Source organism: Mobula hypostoma, chromosome 5 (genome assembly GCF_963921235.1).
Source record: "Mobula hypostoma chromosome 5, sMobHyp1.1, whole genome shotgun sequence".
NCBI classification, from domain to species: Eukaryota; Metazoa; Chordata; class Chondrichthyes; order Myliobatiformes; family Myliobatidae; genus Mobula; species Mobula hypostoma.
The window spans coordinates 8644301-8661556 of NC_086101.1; the positions used below are offsets into that span (position 1 = coordinate 8644301).

Here is a 17256-nt window from a genome sequence, read left to right on the forward strand (position 1 = left end):
AGTATTTCTTAATGCTGCTGAGGGAGTTTTGTTGTTGTTTCTAATGGCAGCGGTTTTTCTCTTCACACTTCAAATAGATTTTTGTCAGCTCATGTCCGCATCAAAGGTCTGCAGCAAAGCCATCTCAGATCTTGGTGAGAGGCCATGTTTGGCCAGGCAGAGGATGTTCCTGGGTTTGGGCACCACAGCGGCAAGCTGGGTTCGTCGGGCGCCCCCTCGGTGTAGTGTTTGCGCTGTTTTAGCATGTCCACTTCTGAGTCTATTTGCAGCTGTCCAGTTTTTTTTCTGGTAGCTGTAGCAAAGCCCGGTAGGAGCGAGGTGGGGTCGTCGAGCAGATCTCTGCTGGGGGAGGTGGGGGCGTGTTGGTGTGCCAGTATTGGTGCCGTTTAATGTGTTCCTCATAGGACTCGAGGTTTTTCAAGCTGTAGAAAGGTTTTCGGGATTTGCAAGTAAGAGAACTTTAAAACCAATTTTAAAAGATAAAGGAAGCCAACACAAAATAGTTAGGATGGAAGTGATATGTTCCCTCAAGGTGGGATACAAGGTTCAAGTTTATTGCAGGGTGAGAATAGCCACCTCACTTTCTAAGGTCCAACAGAGGCAAGTACCTTGGGTAGATGCTGTTACCCAGAGACACAAGGGTGGTGACTGTCCACTTCCCTCCACAGATGTTCCCCGACCTGCTGAGTTCCTCCAACACCTTTGAGTGTAGATGTTGATTCCTGGGACTTGGGAAGGGCGGTGGGGGTTGCGCGATGGGAAGAGGTGGCAGCTTCTCTGGATACATGTTATTATTTGTTAATTTATTTGTGGTGATATTACTTTGTGTTGAGTGTGAGTATGTACTGTGTTGTGCGCCTTGGTCTGGAGGAAAGTTGTTACGTTTGGCAGTGTAGATGTACACAGTTGAATGACAATGAACTTGAACTTGAGGCCAATTGGCCCCAGACTTGCAGAAAGAATGAGGCCTCTGTGTGGTGCTCAGGACTCTGAGAGACGGGTGGATGCTGACCACTGCTGGCTCAGACTGAGGGAGCCGGTATCTGGTGACAGGACAACTTCCCAGGAAGGGAGAACAATTTGGGTCTCGATTTTGGGAGTGTCTGAGTGAACCTTGACAGCGATGCACAATTATTAGTGCAAAGATTGCTCTCAGGATATGTCAGCCCTATTCCAGTGGAGGTTCCTGCAGAGTCTGTCAGTGGACCCCATCCGCTGGTAAAGGGGCATGTTCAAAGTCACATTTGTTATCAGAGTGCTTATAGGTTACCATATACAGTACTACCTTGAGATTCATTTTCTTGCAGGCATTTACAGTAAAATAAAATGTGATAGAAGTTACAAAGATCTATACACCAACAAAGACTGGCAAACAACCAATGTTCAAAAGAAGACAAGTTGTACACACAACAAAAATAATAATAATACTGAGAATGAGAGTGGTAGAATCTTTGACAGTGCATCTGTAGGTCACACAGTCAGTTGCGCTGAGTGAAGCTATCCATGCTGGTTCAAGAGCCTGATGGGTATAGGGTAATAAATGTTCCTGGACCTGGTGGTGTGGGACCTACCATTTCTGTACCCCTGCCCGATGCTGGTGATGAGAGGAGAGCATGGCCCGGATGGTGGGGGTCCTTGATGATGGACACTACTTACTTGTGGCAGTGCTGCTTGTAGATGTGTTCAGTAGTGGGGAGGACTCCGCCTGTGATGGGCTGGGCTGTGTCTACTACTTTCTGTAGCCTTCTCTGTTAGTTTCAATTGTACTGGCCAGCGTGCTGGGAGTTCCTGAGTGCCAGATAAAACTATATTCCATTTCTGATAAAAAATCCACTCAAAATTGGCAGCATGTCTCTACGTTCAACTGAAACTTGTGTGGGAGTGCAAGGAACTTCACAAGGGAATGTACATCAAGCATTTATACTTGCTGTCTCTGATTAAGATCCTCGGCAGTCTCGGGGTTTCCCCTGCATGACTGACTGTTGGAGGGACATTTCCTTTGGACGAGCCCCTTCCATCTGAATCACTGGCCAGCTCCCAGTGTTCAGCCTGGCCTCCAAACTGAAATGAGACAGGTTTTGATGCAGGTTTGAGCTTTGCAAGGCTTGGGTTTCTTTATTTATTTTGTGATACAGCGTGGAACAGGCGGCTCTGGCTCTGCGAGCCATGATGCTCCAAAACCCCAATTCAAGCTAATCTAATCACAGGACTATTTACAATGACCAGTTAACCTACCGACCGTGGGAGGAAACTGCAGCACCTGGGAAATCCCGTGCATTCCGTGGGGAGGACATACAGAGCCTCCTTACAGAACAGCGCCGGAATCAAACTCCGAGCTGCCCCAAGCTGTAACAGCTATGTGCTAACTGCTATTACTGTGGTGCCCCTTTTCAATTCCCTCCATTTCACATGGAGGTGTTGCTGCAGAGGCACGCAGTAGTACAGCACAGAAAGGGGCTCTTCAATCCCCCCGCCGACCATCAATACCAGGTTCCTCACATTTATCGCCGTTAGAATCAGGTTTATTGTCACTGACGTATGTTGTGAAGTGTGTAGTTTTGTGGCAGTGGTGCAGTGCAGAAATAACAAATTACTATAAGTTACAGTGGAAAAAAAATTGAGTTGAAAAGAGGAACAGAGAGGTCGTGTTAATGGGGTTGTATCCCATTCAGAAGTTTGAGAGCAGAGGGGAAGAAGCTGTTCCTAAAATGCTGAGTACGGCTCTTCACCCTCCAGTACTTCCTTTCCCCTGATGTGAAGAAAGCACATCCCAGATGGTGAGGGTCCTGACGATGGCTGCCACGTCCATGGGGCACTGCCATTGGGAAGATGCACTCAGTGGTGGAGAGGGTGTAGCCCTAATGAATTTGGCTGAGTGTACAACTCTCTGAAGCCTCTTAAAGTCCTGTGCATTGGTGTCTCCATCCCAGATGGTGATGCAACCAGCCAGAATGATCTCCACGGTAAATTGCAAGAGTCTTTAGTGACATACAATATCTCCTGAAATTCCTAACGAAATATAGCCACTAGCATGCCTTCTTTGTGTTTGCATTAATTGTTGGACTCAGGATTGATCTAACACAAGTTTCCATCAGGACTTGGTCGTTAACCATATAAATAGGTAAATTGGTTTAATATTGTCACGAGCTGAAGTACAGTGAGAAACTTCTTCTCAAAGCCGTCTATATGGATCAGTTCATCCCATCAGTGCATCGAGGTAGTACAATGAAAAACCAGTAACAGAATGCAGAATACTGTTCCAGTTACAGAGAAAGTGCACTGCAGGGAAACAATAAGGTGCTAGGACAATGTGAGGTAGATTCTGAGGTCTATATTCATCCAGATAACTCTTAAATGTTGTCATGCTATCCGCTTCCACTCACGCAGTTTGATTCAGATTCAAACCACCGTTAGCAGTAGGGAAAAGCCTCCTGCAGGTCTGTTGAGGTCACACGCTGGCCGGACTGGGGTTGTGTACAGGACAGGCTGGAGTTATAGTCATACTCCTCCCTCTGAGTGAATCTGTTGCCCCTCAATCCCTTTTTAAATCCTTCCTTGCTCACCTTAAACCTTTGCCCTGTTTGTTTGTTTTTTTCCCTGGGATAAAGACTGTGCATTCACCCAATCTATGCCCCTATGATTTTATACACTTCTCTAAGGTTATCCTTCAGTCTCCTGCACTCCAAGGAAAGCAAGATTCTCAAGTGAAGACTCTTCAGCTGACAATCTACCTTGTTATGATAATGCACCTTGTTTACCTGCATTGCCCTTTCTCAGTATCTGCTACACTTTACTCTGCATTGTTATTGTTTTATCATGTTCTACCTCAATACGTTGTGTAAAGATTTGTTCCGTAGGAACAGCATGCAAGACGAGCTTTTCACTGTACCTCAGTACTTGTAACATGAAAAGAAAACTCTAAGTCCCAGGCTATCCAACCTCCATAACTCAAGCCTTCATATTCTGGAGGATCATTGTAAAGGTGGCACCTTAGCATAACGGTTAACCCAGTGTTATACAGTGCCAGCAATCGGGGTCAATTCACACCACTGTCTGTAAGGAGTTTCTACATTTTTCCCATCACCATGTGGGCTTCCCCCAGGAGCTTCTGTTTCCTCCCACATTCCAAAGACGTATGGGTGAGGGTTATTGAGTTCTGGGCATGCTTTGTAGGTGCCAGAAGCATGGCAACACTTGCAAGGTGCTCCTAACACATCCTTGGATTGTTTGTTATTGACCCAATCAACGCATTTGATTGTACGTCTCAATCTACATGTGACAAATAAAGCTAATCTTTAAATCTTCTCTGAACTCTTTCCACCATTATAATCTTTCAGTATCTCCAGCCCTCCATCCAGTCATTCACCTACTTCTGTCTCCATTTTCCAGCTTCCCACCCCTCTCTGCAATCTCCCAATATCACCTTCCACCTCGACAGTCTTCCACTTCATCGATCTCTCTCTCCCCCCCCCAGTCTTCCACTAGTCTCTGGCTGTCTCTCTATTCTTCCACTACATTGATCTCCCTCTCTCTCTCTCTCTCTCCAATCTTCCACTAGTCTCCATCTGTCTGTCTGTCTCTCTCATCTTTCACTACCATTATCTCTCTCTCTCCAGTTGTCCATTGTCTCCCTCCCTCTGCAATCACTGAGGCTCCAGCTTTACTGCCCCACCCTGTTGTTAATCGTTCTCACCCTTGGGCTATGGAAGTGCTCGGTGTACAGTTCTGGGGTGGGATGACCAATCCTGTGTCTTGTGACGGGGGTTGAATGGAAAAGGTGGGGCAATGTCACCAAACCATTGCTATTCCATAGCACCATGTTTCTCCATGCCAATAATTGGGTGTCTCCCCATTGCAGGACTGCAAGCCACACTCTGATTACAGGCCTTCGGAAGGTAAGTTGTTGCCCAGCCTCCCTCTGCTTATTTATTTTTTTGCTTCATGTGCAAGGTCTTCTCCGGCTGTGAATCAGGAGAAAGCTTTGGGTCACGTGCCGCTGTTCTGCTCTGGGATCTTGCTGTGTAACAAGTTACCCGTTGTCCAGCCCTCACTGGGATCTTGCTATCCTTGTGTGCTTCCTGCTCTGGGATCTTGCTGTGCTGTGAGTTACCCACTGTTCTTCCCGCTCTGGGATCTTGCTGTGCGGCGTCACCCCTGAACGTCCTACTGTGGGATCTCGCTGTGCTGTGAGTTACCCACTGTCCTACCGCTCTGGAACCTGGCTATGGAATACTGCTGTGCTTCAGCCCCTGCCATTTCCTCCGCTCTGCACCACAGATTGTCCTTTCCTCTGGATCTTGCCATGCAGTGTTGGCTGTATTGTTTTGCTCCCATTTGGGATCCTGCCGACGATGCCAAAATGTTTCATGGAAAGAATAGGTTCTCAGACCCAACTTGATGAGGCAGAGAGACAGCAACCCACCAATATTTACTTAGAACAACAAAACAGCATTTATTTGGACAGAACAGAGCTGGCATTTAAAATGCACATCTAGGCATGCACAGGCCCCTCTCACAGCAGAACACCTCACACTCACACAGTAGTTCAAAACCCTGTCTTATCCGGGATCTTGCTGTGCAGTAGTTCACACTCTGTTCCTCAGCGAAACCTTGCATTGAATTTCACACCAAGTCCACTCCCTGCTTCTGGGGTATGTCCCTACCGCTGGGAACCAGCTACTCAGCAGGCCACATCCTGGGCACCCAGAGCACCAGGATACCTGCTGTCAGATCAACCCCCTGGGATACTGCTGCACATCAGGCCACACACCATCCCTGCTGCCCGTCACGCCACATCCCCAGATCTACTGGGGCAGTAAGTTACCCACCATCCTAACTCTCCCAGGAACTTGCTTTTCATTGGTAAACAGGTTCCCTCTCCCCACTCCCACTGGATGAATCCGTCCAGTCTGTCACATGCTGTCCCTACCTCTTCTGGAATCTTTCTGTGCATTATTCCATCCTGCCCCAAGGATCTTGCTGACCAAATTTTCACACCCTGTGGGACCTTGCTGCATAGCTCACACTGTCCCTGCACCAGTTCCCTCTCCAAGACTTCACCGTGCAGCAGTTCAAATCCTGGGATCATGCTGTGCACCCTACTTCCCCATGTGATCTTGTTTTGTATTTCACACCCAGTCCACCTACCCTCTTCTGAAATCTCACGTTGCCCTTACCCCTCTGGGATCTTGCTGTGCCATGGATCACACCCATTACGCTCTGGGGATCTTGCTGTTGGAGCTCCCCCATTGGGTCCACATCATTGACTCACCCTCTCCGTTACAGGTGGGACAGATGAAGCCAATCACACCAGACAGCAGTTCACTCTCCCTACCCCAGCGGGCAGTCAGCCTCCACACAGGACGGACCCATACAAAGGAGGTAAGCATGATGATCAGCAGCCAGAGCCCAGGCACAAAGCAGGGATGTGGGGCAGAACTGTCCCTCCCCAGAGTTCAGGGGTCTGCCTGGGCCCGGCAGGACAGAACGTTGCAGGAAGAGGAGCTGCTGCTCTTCCCTCTGGGACTGAAGAGTATAGATCATGAATGACACACCCCCACCCTCAGGTCAGGCTACCCCACAGCCTCCAGCAACCGCAGTGCCTCACTGACCCCTCTCTCCTCAAGAGGACCAGAACACAAAGGCAAGGATGTAATGCGGAGGCTTGATAAAGTATTGTTCAGAACACATTTTGCTTATTGTGAGCAGTTTTGGGCCCCATATCCAGGCAACGGAGAGGAGATTCGGTAACAAAAATGTTAACTATGAGGAGGGTTGGATGTCTCTGTGCCTTTACTTGCTGGAGTTTAGAAGAATGAAAAAGGCTTAGATAGAGTGGATGTGGAGGGGCTGCTTTCAATAGTTCAGCAGAAAGCACTGACTCAGAATAGAAGGATGCCTTCTTAGAACAGCGGCGAGGAGGAATTTCTTTAACCAGAGGGCGGTCAATCTGTGGAATTCATTGACACAGGCCGCTGTGGAGGCCAAGTCGTTGGGTGTCTTTAAAGCAGAGTTTGACAGACGAATAAACTCTCCTCGGGCTTCCATCTGGGTACAGGTATCGATTATAACCAATATGAAGAAGATGGTAGAGCTTGTCCTTGAAATGTTGGTGGGGGTGTTTATTGATCCCGTACGCTGGGAAAGCACTAGATCCTTTTTCAGAAGTCTGTGGGTTCCTGGTTAGTAAAGGCATCAAAGGTTACAGAGGCAGGAGAGGAGTTGTACTGCGGCCAATCACCAAGTGAGAGCACTTAGATTCACACTCAAGATTAAAAAGGTGGCACTTCATGGCGGTTTTTTCAGAGTTGGACTTTGACCAGTCTCTGAGCAGGATTCATTAGGGAGGGTGAATAAAAATAAGGCAGGTGCAAGCGGAGTGGCCATTGTTCTGAGTGTGTCAGTGTTGCAGTGGCTTTGGCTCATCGGGCTTGAGCAAGTTAAGTATCTGGTATATTTCTCTTTTCCTTCTTGATTCCTCATTCCTTGTCTGTTGGGGGATATCTGTGCATTTAGAATGGCTCCGAGAGCGGGGTTTTGTTCTGTGTGAGAGTTCTGGGAACTCTTGGAGACCAGCTGCAGCTCCTCAGGGAACGTTCTAAGGAACTGGAGCTGCAGCTTGATGACCTACCGCTCATACGGGAGAATGAGGAGGTGATAGACAGGAACTACAGGGAAGTAGTCACCCCTGGTTTTCAGGAAGCAGGTAATTGGGTGACTGATAGAAGGAAGGGAAATGGGAATCCGGTGCATAGTACCCCCGTGGCCATTCCCCTCAATAATATGCATACCACCTTGGATGCCATTGAGGAGGGCGACCTGCCATAGGGAGCCACAGCAACTGGGCCTCGGGCAATGAGTGTGGTGTTGTGGCTCAGAAGAGAGGGGAGGAGGATTGCAGTGGTAAAAGGAGATTCCATCATCAGAGGAACAGAGACAAGATTCTGTGAGCACGATAGAGACACTCGGATGGTATGTTGCCAGAAGCAGGGATGTCTCAGATTGGATCCATGGTATTCTGAAGGAGGAGGGTGAGCAGCCAGAAGTCTTGGTGCATAGTGGCACCAATGACCTAGTAGGAGAGGTAAGGAGGTCCTGAAGAGAGATTTTAGGGTGTTGGGGAGAATGGTGAAAAACAGAACCTCCAGGGTAGTAATCTCTGCATTAGTGTGGGCAAGAATAGGATGATTTGGCAGATGACTGTCTGTCTAAAGAACTGGTACAGGGGGCAGGAGTTCAGAACTCTGGATCATTGGCATCTCTTCTGGGGAAGGTATGATCTGTACAAAAGAGATGGGTACGCCTGAACTCAAGGGGGACCAATTTCCTTGCAGGGAGGTTTACTGGAGCTGTTTGATGGGGTGGGGGTGTGTGGTTTAAACTCATCTGGCAGCGTGATGGGAACCAGAGTTAGTTTACAAACAGAGGCTGTGTGTCGTGAGACTCCTAGCAAGGAGATGCTGATGATAAGGGGGAAATTGCAGACAACAGGATGAGTTGCAATGTAAAAGGTAGACAGAACTGAACAAGGTGAATACAAGGCTGAAGGTGTTATATTTGAATGTGCACAGTATACAGAATAAGTTAGATTAACTTGTAGCACAGTTACAGATTGGCATGTGTGACATTGTGGATACCAGTGAATCATGGCGAAAAGAAGATTATAGCTGGGAGTTTAATGTCCAAGGATACACATTGTTTCGAAAGGGCAGGCAGGTGGGCAGAGGGAGAAGTGTGTCTCTATTGGTAAACAAATGAAATCAAACCAATTAAAAGTGGTGACATGGGGTCAGAAGGAGTTGAGTCATCATGGGTATAGCTAAGGAACTGCAAGGGTAAAAAGACCCTGTTGAGAGTTGTATACTGACCCCCAAATAGTTGTAAAGATGTGGTCTACAAATTACAAAATGGAGACAGCAAATGCGTGTCAAAAGGGCAATGTGATGATAGTCATTGAATTGAATTGACTTTATTTCTTACATCCTTCACATACATGAGGAGTAAAATTCTTTACGTTATGTCTCCATCTAAATGGGCAATGTGCAATCATAGTAATTTATATTAAATAGAACAGTCATGCTCAGTCAGCATGAGTTCATCAGTCTGATGGCCTGGTGGAAGAAGCTGTCCCGGAGCCCGTTGGTCCTGGCTTTTATGTTGCAGTACTGCTTCCCGGATGGTTGCAGCTGGAATAAATTGTGGTTGGGATGGCTTGGCTCCCCATTAATCCTACAGGACCTTTTTACACACCTGCTGGATCCCAAGCCTAAGAGATGTTTTTTTAAAGCAGCTCGTGGTTAAGCAGACTAGGGGTTCAGCTATTCTGGATTGAGGGTTGTGCAATGAACCAGGATTGATTAGATAGCTTAAGGTTAAAAAAAATGCTTGGGATCCAGTGATCATACTGTGATCGAATTCACCCTGAAATTTGAGAAGGAGAAGCTAAAGTCAGTTGTATCAGTACTACAGTGATGTAAAGGGAATTAGAGGAGGAGTTGGCCAATATTGATTGGAAAAATAACCCTGGCAGGGATGATGGCAGACCAGCAATGACTGGAATTTCTGGGAGCAATTTAGAAGGCGTAGGACATGTTCATCCCAAAGAAGATGAAGTATACTAAAGGAAAGATGCTGCAGCTGTGGCTGACAAGAGTCATAGTCATAGTCATACTTTATTGATCCCGAGGGAAATTGGTTGAGAAGTCAAAGAGAAGTACAAGAGACGCACAAGAGAAGTCAAAGTCAATGAGAGAGCATGTTCCACACTGTATCAATCAATCAATCAATCAATAGATAAATAGATAAATCAATCCTCCCACAATCTGTTGCGCAATGTATCTCAATGAAGACATGAATACATCTCCTAGTGAGTGAGCGGTCCATTCAACAGAGGGATAGAAGTTGTCATTGAGACTAGTGGTGTGTCTTTTCAAGAGTAAAAAAAATAGATCTTCTGCCCACTGAGATAGGAGAGAAGAAAGGATTTTCCAGGGTGACTTTTTTGGTTGCTTTCTTGACGGCAGTAGAAAGTGTGGACGGGCAGTGGATAGTTTCTTTGTGCTGGGCCATGTCCGCAATTCTCCGCGGCTTCTTGTGATCACAGGCAGAGTAGCTGCCTCATCAAGAGCTGATGCATCTGGATAGGATGCTTCCTATGATTAATCTGTAAATGTTTGGTGAGGGTCACGCCAAATTTCAAACGTCCATACAGAGTGTGTGTCACTGGGAATGTCAAAGTGGTGGGAATTTGGAATTTCCCGTGGATCCAGCCCTGTGTACAAGGCTCCACGTGCTATGCAATGAATTATGTCGCGTACCGGGAGGGATGGTGGAACCTGGAGAAATGTTTATGCATTGATCCTTTCGCAGTAACTTATTGTGGGCTAATGGGGTGGAAAGCATCTGTTGCTCTAATTTCAGCACCCTGTTTCGTTCCGCAGATCCCACAAGAAAGCTGCCGATTGCTCATATTATAGGTAAGTAATCTGCATCACACCGGCTCTCCTCGTAGATCATGTCACAGTCTGTCTTCCGCCCCTCCACCACCCCACAGCCCATAACACACCCAGAACCCACATCCCGCTCTCCCTGCAGCCCACATACACCACAAACACCCTCACCTCACCTCTGGGCTCATGGAATTTCTAGGTGCAGGAGAAGGTGGATTCTGCAGGACTTTCCCACTCTGCCACGCACAGAATTTTTGGCGTTTTGTGGTGGAGGGACAGTCCCCTAACAGAACACCACCCATTACATGGAAGTTTTAACGATTAAGGTTTTGGAGAGGGTGCAAATGGGGCTCACCAGAATACTGCTTGGATGAGGGAGAATGTTATGAGAGGTTGGACAAACTTGGGCTGTTGTTTTTTCCTGGAGCAGAAGAGGCTGAGGGGAGACCTGATAAAAGTTTATAAGATTGAGAAGCATAGATAGGACAGACAGACAGTATCATTGTAATGCCTAATATGAGAGGGTATGAATTTAAGGTGAGAGGAGATGAGTTCAAAGGAGACGTGTTGGGAAAGTTTCTGATAGAAAGTGTTGTGTGTCTGGAATGTGCTGCCAGGGGTGTGGTAGAGGCAGGTATGATAGAGGAATTCAAAAGGATGTTAGATAGTCACATGAATCTGCATGGAATGAAAAGAAAAGGACATATTATAGGCAGAAGAAAGTAGAGTTCATCATCAAGGACCCCCAGTATCCAGGTCGTGCTCTCTTCCCACTACTGCCTTCGGGCAGGAGGTACAGGGGTCTCGAGTCCCACCCCACCAGGTTCACAACAGTTATTACCCTACAACCATCAGGCTCCTGAACCAGCGTGGATAACTTCACTCACCACAACACTAAACTAGTTTTACAGCCTACAGATTCACTTTCAAAGACCCAACAACTCCAGTTATTACTCAGTATTATTTTTGTGTTTCTTTGAACTACTTATCTTTTGCACATTGGTTCTTTGTTTATTATATAGTTTGGTAAATTCTTTTTTAATTCTTTATTTTTCTGTAACTGTCTGCAATGAAATGAATCTCGGGGAAGTAAATGTTATCACTGGTAATAAACTTGACTTTGAAAAGAGATCAGTTTAATTGAACATTTGATTGCAAATTCAGTTATTTAGAATAGGCTCTTCAGCCCAAGACGTTTTAACCTACTGTGAGATCAATCTAACCCTTCCCTCCCACATTGCTATCTATTTTTCTATCATCCAAGTGCCTATCTAAGAGTCTCTTAAATGCCTCTCCCACAACCTTGGAAGGGTGATTTTGGCACAAAATCAAGAACCACAGGGCATATTCCTGCGCTATTTTGTTCTACATTCCCAAACTAAGTGGGCATCATTCGCAAAGACTGACTTTTTTTTTGCCTCTTGAGAAGGTATTGCAGAGCTGCCTTCAGTTTCAGTCATACTTAATACCTGCTTGCGCACTGCAAGGGGGGCAGTTATGAGACAAATATGGGTGTGGAGTTAGACAAGGTCTGGATTAAAAATAGCAAAATCTCCTTTCTCAAAGGCACGAGTGAACCAAATAATTTCTTAATAGCACTCAACTTGTTACTTGTAGGAGGGCTGTGAAAGCTTTAGAGAGGGTGCAGTGGAGATTTACCAGGATGCTGTCTGGATTAGAGAGCATGTTTTTGAAGATGGGTCAAGTTAGCTAGGACATTTCTCTTTGGAGTGAAGGAAGGTGACAGATGACTTGATGGAGATTTGTGGCACAGACAGAGTGGACAGCCAGTGCCTTTTAACCCGAAGTGAAAATGGCTAATACGAGGGGGCAGAATTTTAAGCTGTTTGGAGGAAAGAATTGCGGGATGTCAGACAGTTTATTTTTTAAAAGAGAGATTATTTGTCACATGCACATTGAAACATACAGTGAAATGTGTCACTTGTATCAAATCAAATCAGCCAGGATTGTTCTGGGCAGAGCTCATTTATCCCCACACTTCCAGCACCCACGATGCACTGACCCTGACCGTATGTTTTCAGAATGTGAAAGGAAACTTAAGAGCACACAGAGGAAACCCACACAGCCACGGGGAGAATATACAAACTCCTTACAGACACTCATGGGAATCAAACCCTGATCTTAAAGCACTGCTCTAACTGCTACACTTCTGTGTGTCTCTCTGTTTTACACAGAAAGTGGTACATGCATGAAACATGCTACCAAAGGTGGTGATAGTCAGATACATTAGGGACATTTAAGAGCCTTTTAGATTGGTACATGGAGGAAAGAAAAACTGAGGGCTCCAGAGGAGAGAATGTGACAGGGTGGGGCTACATCTCTACCAAAGGAGATGGAAAGCATTCCTTTTCTCCGCTAGCCTGCAGGTGACCCTTGAGTAAGGGTCACCTGCTTAACCCCTCCCCATCGATTGGGTCAAGTGAAGCCATGGGAGCAGGTATGAGCAGCTGGTGCAGATCATAAATTCTGGTTATGCCACCACAGACAATCTCTGAAGGGTATTGATAATGGCTGGGGTCACCCATTTTTGTAAAGGCACTGCCAACAAGAAGGCAATGGTAACACTAATGTTGAAAAGTTTGCCAAGAATAATCATGATCATGGAAAGACCATGATCACCTACACAGGGGAGGGAAGGGTTAGATTGGTCTTGGATTAGGCTAAAGGGTCAACCCAAATTGTGAGCTGAAGGCCTTGTACTGTACTGTACTATGTTCTACTTATAATAAACTTAAAAATTCAAAATATTTTACAGGTGATAGATCCTCCCAGCTTATACAGAGCTATACATACACAGGGTGGCCACTTTTATAGGTGCACCTGTACACCTGTTTGTTAATGCAAATATCTAATCAGCCAATCCTCTGCCTGCAACTCTGCATAAAAGCATGCAGACAAGGTCGACAGGATCAGTTATTGTTCAGACCAGACATTGGAATGGGGAAGGAATGGGATCTAAGTGACTTTGACCATGGAAATGATTATTGGTGCCAGATGGAATGTTTGAAGTATTTCAAAAACTACTGATCTCCTGGGATTTTCATGCACAACAGTCTGTAGAGTTTGCATAGAATGGTGGCAAACACAAAAACATCTAGTGAGTGGTAGTTATGTGGATAATGAGAGAGGTCGGAGGAGAATGGTCAGATTGGTTCAGGCTGACAGGAAGGTGTCAGTAACTGAAATAACCACTTGTAATAACAGTGGTGTGCAGAATGAATGAATGTACAGTGCATCAAGCCTTGACGTGGATAGACTGCAGCAGCAAAAGGCCACAAACACATACTGAGTGGTGACTTTATTAGGTACAGGAGGTGGCCACTGAATGTATATAGTCATTCAAAACAGAAACAGGCCCTTCTGCCCAACTCAACCATACTGACCAAGGTGCCCATCTGGGCTAGTCCTTCTAGGGTCGGAGTTCCAACTGGGCTGTTGAGGAGTGTGTTTGTGGGTTCAGTAACCATGCAGCTCTCTCATCTTTTACTCATGTCCATCTACCTGTCCAAGTTTAAACATTGACACGTGCAGGCAGCCCCCAGTACATCCTCAGGTGTGTTGGTTGTTAACACATTCAACACATTTCATTGTATGTTATGATAAGTAAACGTGAATCGTGCCTGCCTGCATTGCACTTTCTTTGTAACACCTTATTCTGCATTCTGTTATTGTTTAACCTCGTACTACCTTAATGCAAAGTTATACTGAATTGATCAGTATGGATGGCATGCAAGGCATGATCTTAGTACATGTGGGAGGGGAAAGATCTGGTTTATTGTGGTCAATGTGGCTACAAACAACGTAGGAAGAACAAGGAAGTAGATTTTGCTGATTGAGTTCGAGCTGCTAGGGAATAATTTAAAATGCCCAACTGAAAAGGTAGTAATCTCTGTATTGTTACATTAACCACATACAAATTGGCCCAGGATTTAAAAGATCAGCGAGCCAACTGTGCTGCACAAAGGTTCAAATTTGAAAGTAAATCTATCATCAAAGTACATATATATCATATACACCCAGGCGTTGACAGTAAATACAACAGAGTCAATGAAAATTCACACATGAGAGGGACAAACAATGTGCATACTGTGCAAATACAAACATAAATAATAAATATATAAGAACTAAATCAAAGTTCAAAGTAAAATTTATTATCAGTGTAAACTTTGAATTTCCTTATCCTGCAGGCATACTTAGCAAATCTATAGAACAGTAACTGTAAACAGGATCAATGAACAACAAACAGTACAGATATAAATAAATAGCAATAAATAACAAAAGCATGAAACAACAAGATAAAGAATCCTTAAAGTGAGATCATCAGTTGTGGGAATACCAGAAATGGAATGGGTATGGTTATCCCCTTTTGTTCAAGAGCCTGATGGTTGAAGGGTAGTAACTGTTCTTTAACCCGGTGGTGTGAGTCCTGAGGCACTTGTGCCTTCTACCTGATGGCAGCAACGAGAAAAGAGCATGCCCTGGGTGGTGAGGATCTTTGATGTCTGCTGCTTTTCTACAACACTTCATGCAGATGTGCTCAATGGTTGAGGGGGATGTTGCTTTGCCTGTGATTTACTGGAGCAAATCCACTAACTTTTGTGGGATTTCCTGTTCAAAGGCATTAAGGTATTGGTTTTCCCATACCAGGCCATAATGCAACCAGTCAATGCACCTTCCACCAAACATCTATAGATGTTTATCAAGACTTTCGATGACATGCTGAATCTCCACAGACTCCTGAGGAAGTAATGGTGCTGCAATTCTTTCTTGGCAATTATATTTATATGATAGGACAGGGTCCAGGACAGATTCTCTGAGATAGTGCCATCCAGGAATTTAAACTTACTGGCCCTCTCCTCCTCTGATCTTCCAATGAAGATGGACCTCTGGTTTCCCTCTCCTGAAGTTTACAATCAGAAGTCTACAAAGATTGAGAACATTGGAAGGACAAACCAAGGTAGAACATACAGGGTTAATGGTAAGGCACTGAGGAGTGCAGTGGAACAGAGGGATCTGGGAATACAGATACAAAATTCCCTAAAAGTGTCGTCACAGGTAGATAGGGTCGTAAAGAGAGCTTTTGGTACATTGGCCTTTATTAATCGAAGTATTGCGTATAAGAGCTGGAAAGTTATGATGAGGTTGTATAAGGCATTGGTGAGGCCGAATCTGGAGTATTGTGTTCAGTTTTGGTCACCAAATTACAGGAAGGATATAAATAAGGTTGAAAGAGTGCAGAGAAGGTTTACAAGGATGTTGCCGGGACTTGAGAAACTCAGTTACAGAGAAACATAGAAACATAGAAAATAGGTGCAGGAGTAGGCCATTCGGCCCTTCGAGCCTGCACCGCCATTTATTATGATCATGGCTGATCATCCAACTCAGAACCCAGCCTTCCCTCCATACCCCCTGACCCCTGTAGCCACAAGGGCCATATCTAACTTCCTTTTAAACATAGCTAACGAACTGGCCTCAACAGTTTGCTGTGGCAGAGAATTCCACAGATTCACCACTCTCTGTGTGAAGAAGTTTTTCCTAATCTCGGTCCTAAAAGGCTTCCCCTCTATCCTCAAATTGTGACCCCTCGTTCTGGACCTCCCCAACATCGGGAACAATCTTCCCGCATCTAGCCTGTCCAATCCCTTTAGGATCTTATACGTTTCAATCAGATCCCCCCTCAATCTTCTAAATTCCAACGAGTACAAGCCCAGTTCATCCAGTCTTTCTTCATATGAAAGACCTGCCATCCCAGGAATCAATCTGGTGAACCTTCTTTGTACTCCCTCTATGGCAAAGATGTCTTTCCTCAGATTAGGGGACCAAAACTGCACACAATACTCCAGGTGTGGTCTCACCAAGGCCTTGTACAACTGCGGTAGTACCTCCCTGCTCCTGTACTCGAATCCTCTCGCTATAAATGCCAGCATACCGTTCGCCTTTTTCACCGCCTGCTGTACCTGCATGCCCACTTTCAATGACTGGTGTATAATGACACCCAGGTCTCGTTGCACCTCCCCTTTTCCTAATCGGCCACCATTCAGATAATAATCTGTTTTCCTATTTTTGCCACCAAAGTGGATAACTTCACATTTATCCACATTAAATTGCATCTGCCATGAGTTTGCCCACTCACCCAACCTATCCAAGTCACCCTACATCCTCTTAGCATCCTCCTCACTGCTAACACTGCCACCCAGCTTCGTGTCATCCGCAAACTTGGAGATGCTGCATTTAATTCCCTCATCCAAGTCATTAATATATATTGTAAACAACTGGGGTCCCAGCACTGAGCCTTGCGGTACCCCACTAGTCACCGCCTGCCATTCTGAAAAGGTCCCGTTTCTTCCCACTCTTTGCTTCCTGTCTGCTAACCAATTCTCCACCCACACCAATACCTTACCCCCAATACCGTGTGCTTTAAGTTTGCACACTAATCTCCTGTGTGGGACCTTGTCAAAAGCCTTTTGAAAATCCAAATATACCACATCCACTGGTTCTCCCCTATCCACTCTACTAGTTACATCCTCAAAAAATTCTATGAGATTCGTCAAACATGATTTTCCTTTCACAAATCCATGCTGACTTTGTCCGATCATTTCACCGCTTTCCAAATGTGCTGTTATCACATCCTTGATAACTGACTCCAGCAGTTTCCCCACCACCGACGTTAGGCTAACCGGCCTATAATTCCCCGGTTTCTCTCTCCCTCCTTTTTTAAAAAGTGGGGTTACATTAGCCACCCTCCAATCCTCAGGAACTAGTCCAGAATCTAACGAGTTTTGAAAAA

At 45.5% G+C, this 17256-nt stretch overlaps 1 protein-coding gene and 1 long non-coding RNA gene across 4 annotated transcripts in view; one reads left to right on the plus strand and one right to left on the minus strand.

The window, feature by feature from the left end:
- LOC134346556 (uncharacterized) overlaps positions 1 to 17256 on the minus strand; it is a 103907-nt gene that overhangs the window by 53777 nt on the left and 32874 nt on the right. The window lies entirely within an intron of this gene.
- LOC134346550 (lymphotoxin-alpha-like) overlaps positions 1 to 17256 on the plus strand; it is a 57581-nt gene that overhangs the window by 17843 nt on the left and 22482 nt on the right. For all 3 annotated transcript variants that reach the window (XM_063047970.1, XM_063047968.1, XM_063047969.1), the window contains exons 2-4: positions 4859 to 4895; positions 6286 to 6381; positions 10440 to 10475. In XM_063047970.1, coding sequence (XP_062904040.1) covers positions 4859 to 4895; positions 6286 to 6381; positions 10440 to 10475 — 169 coding nt within the window. The remainder of the gene's footprint in view (positions 1 to 4858; positions 4896 to 6285; positions 6382 to 10439; positions 10476 to 17256) is intronic.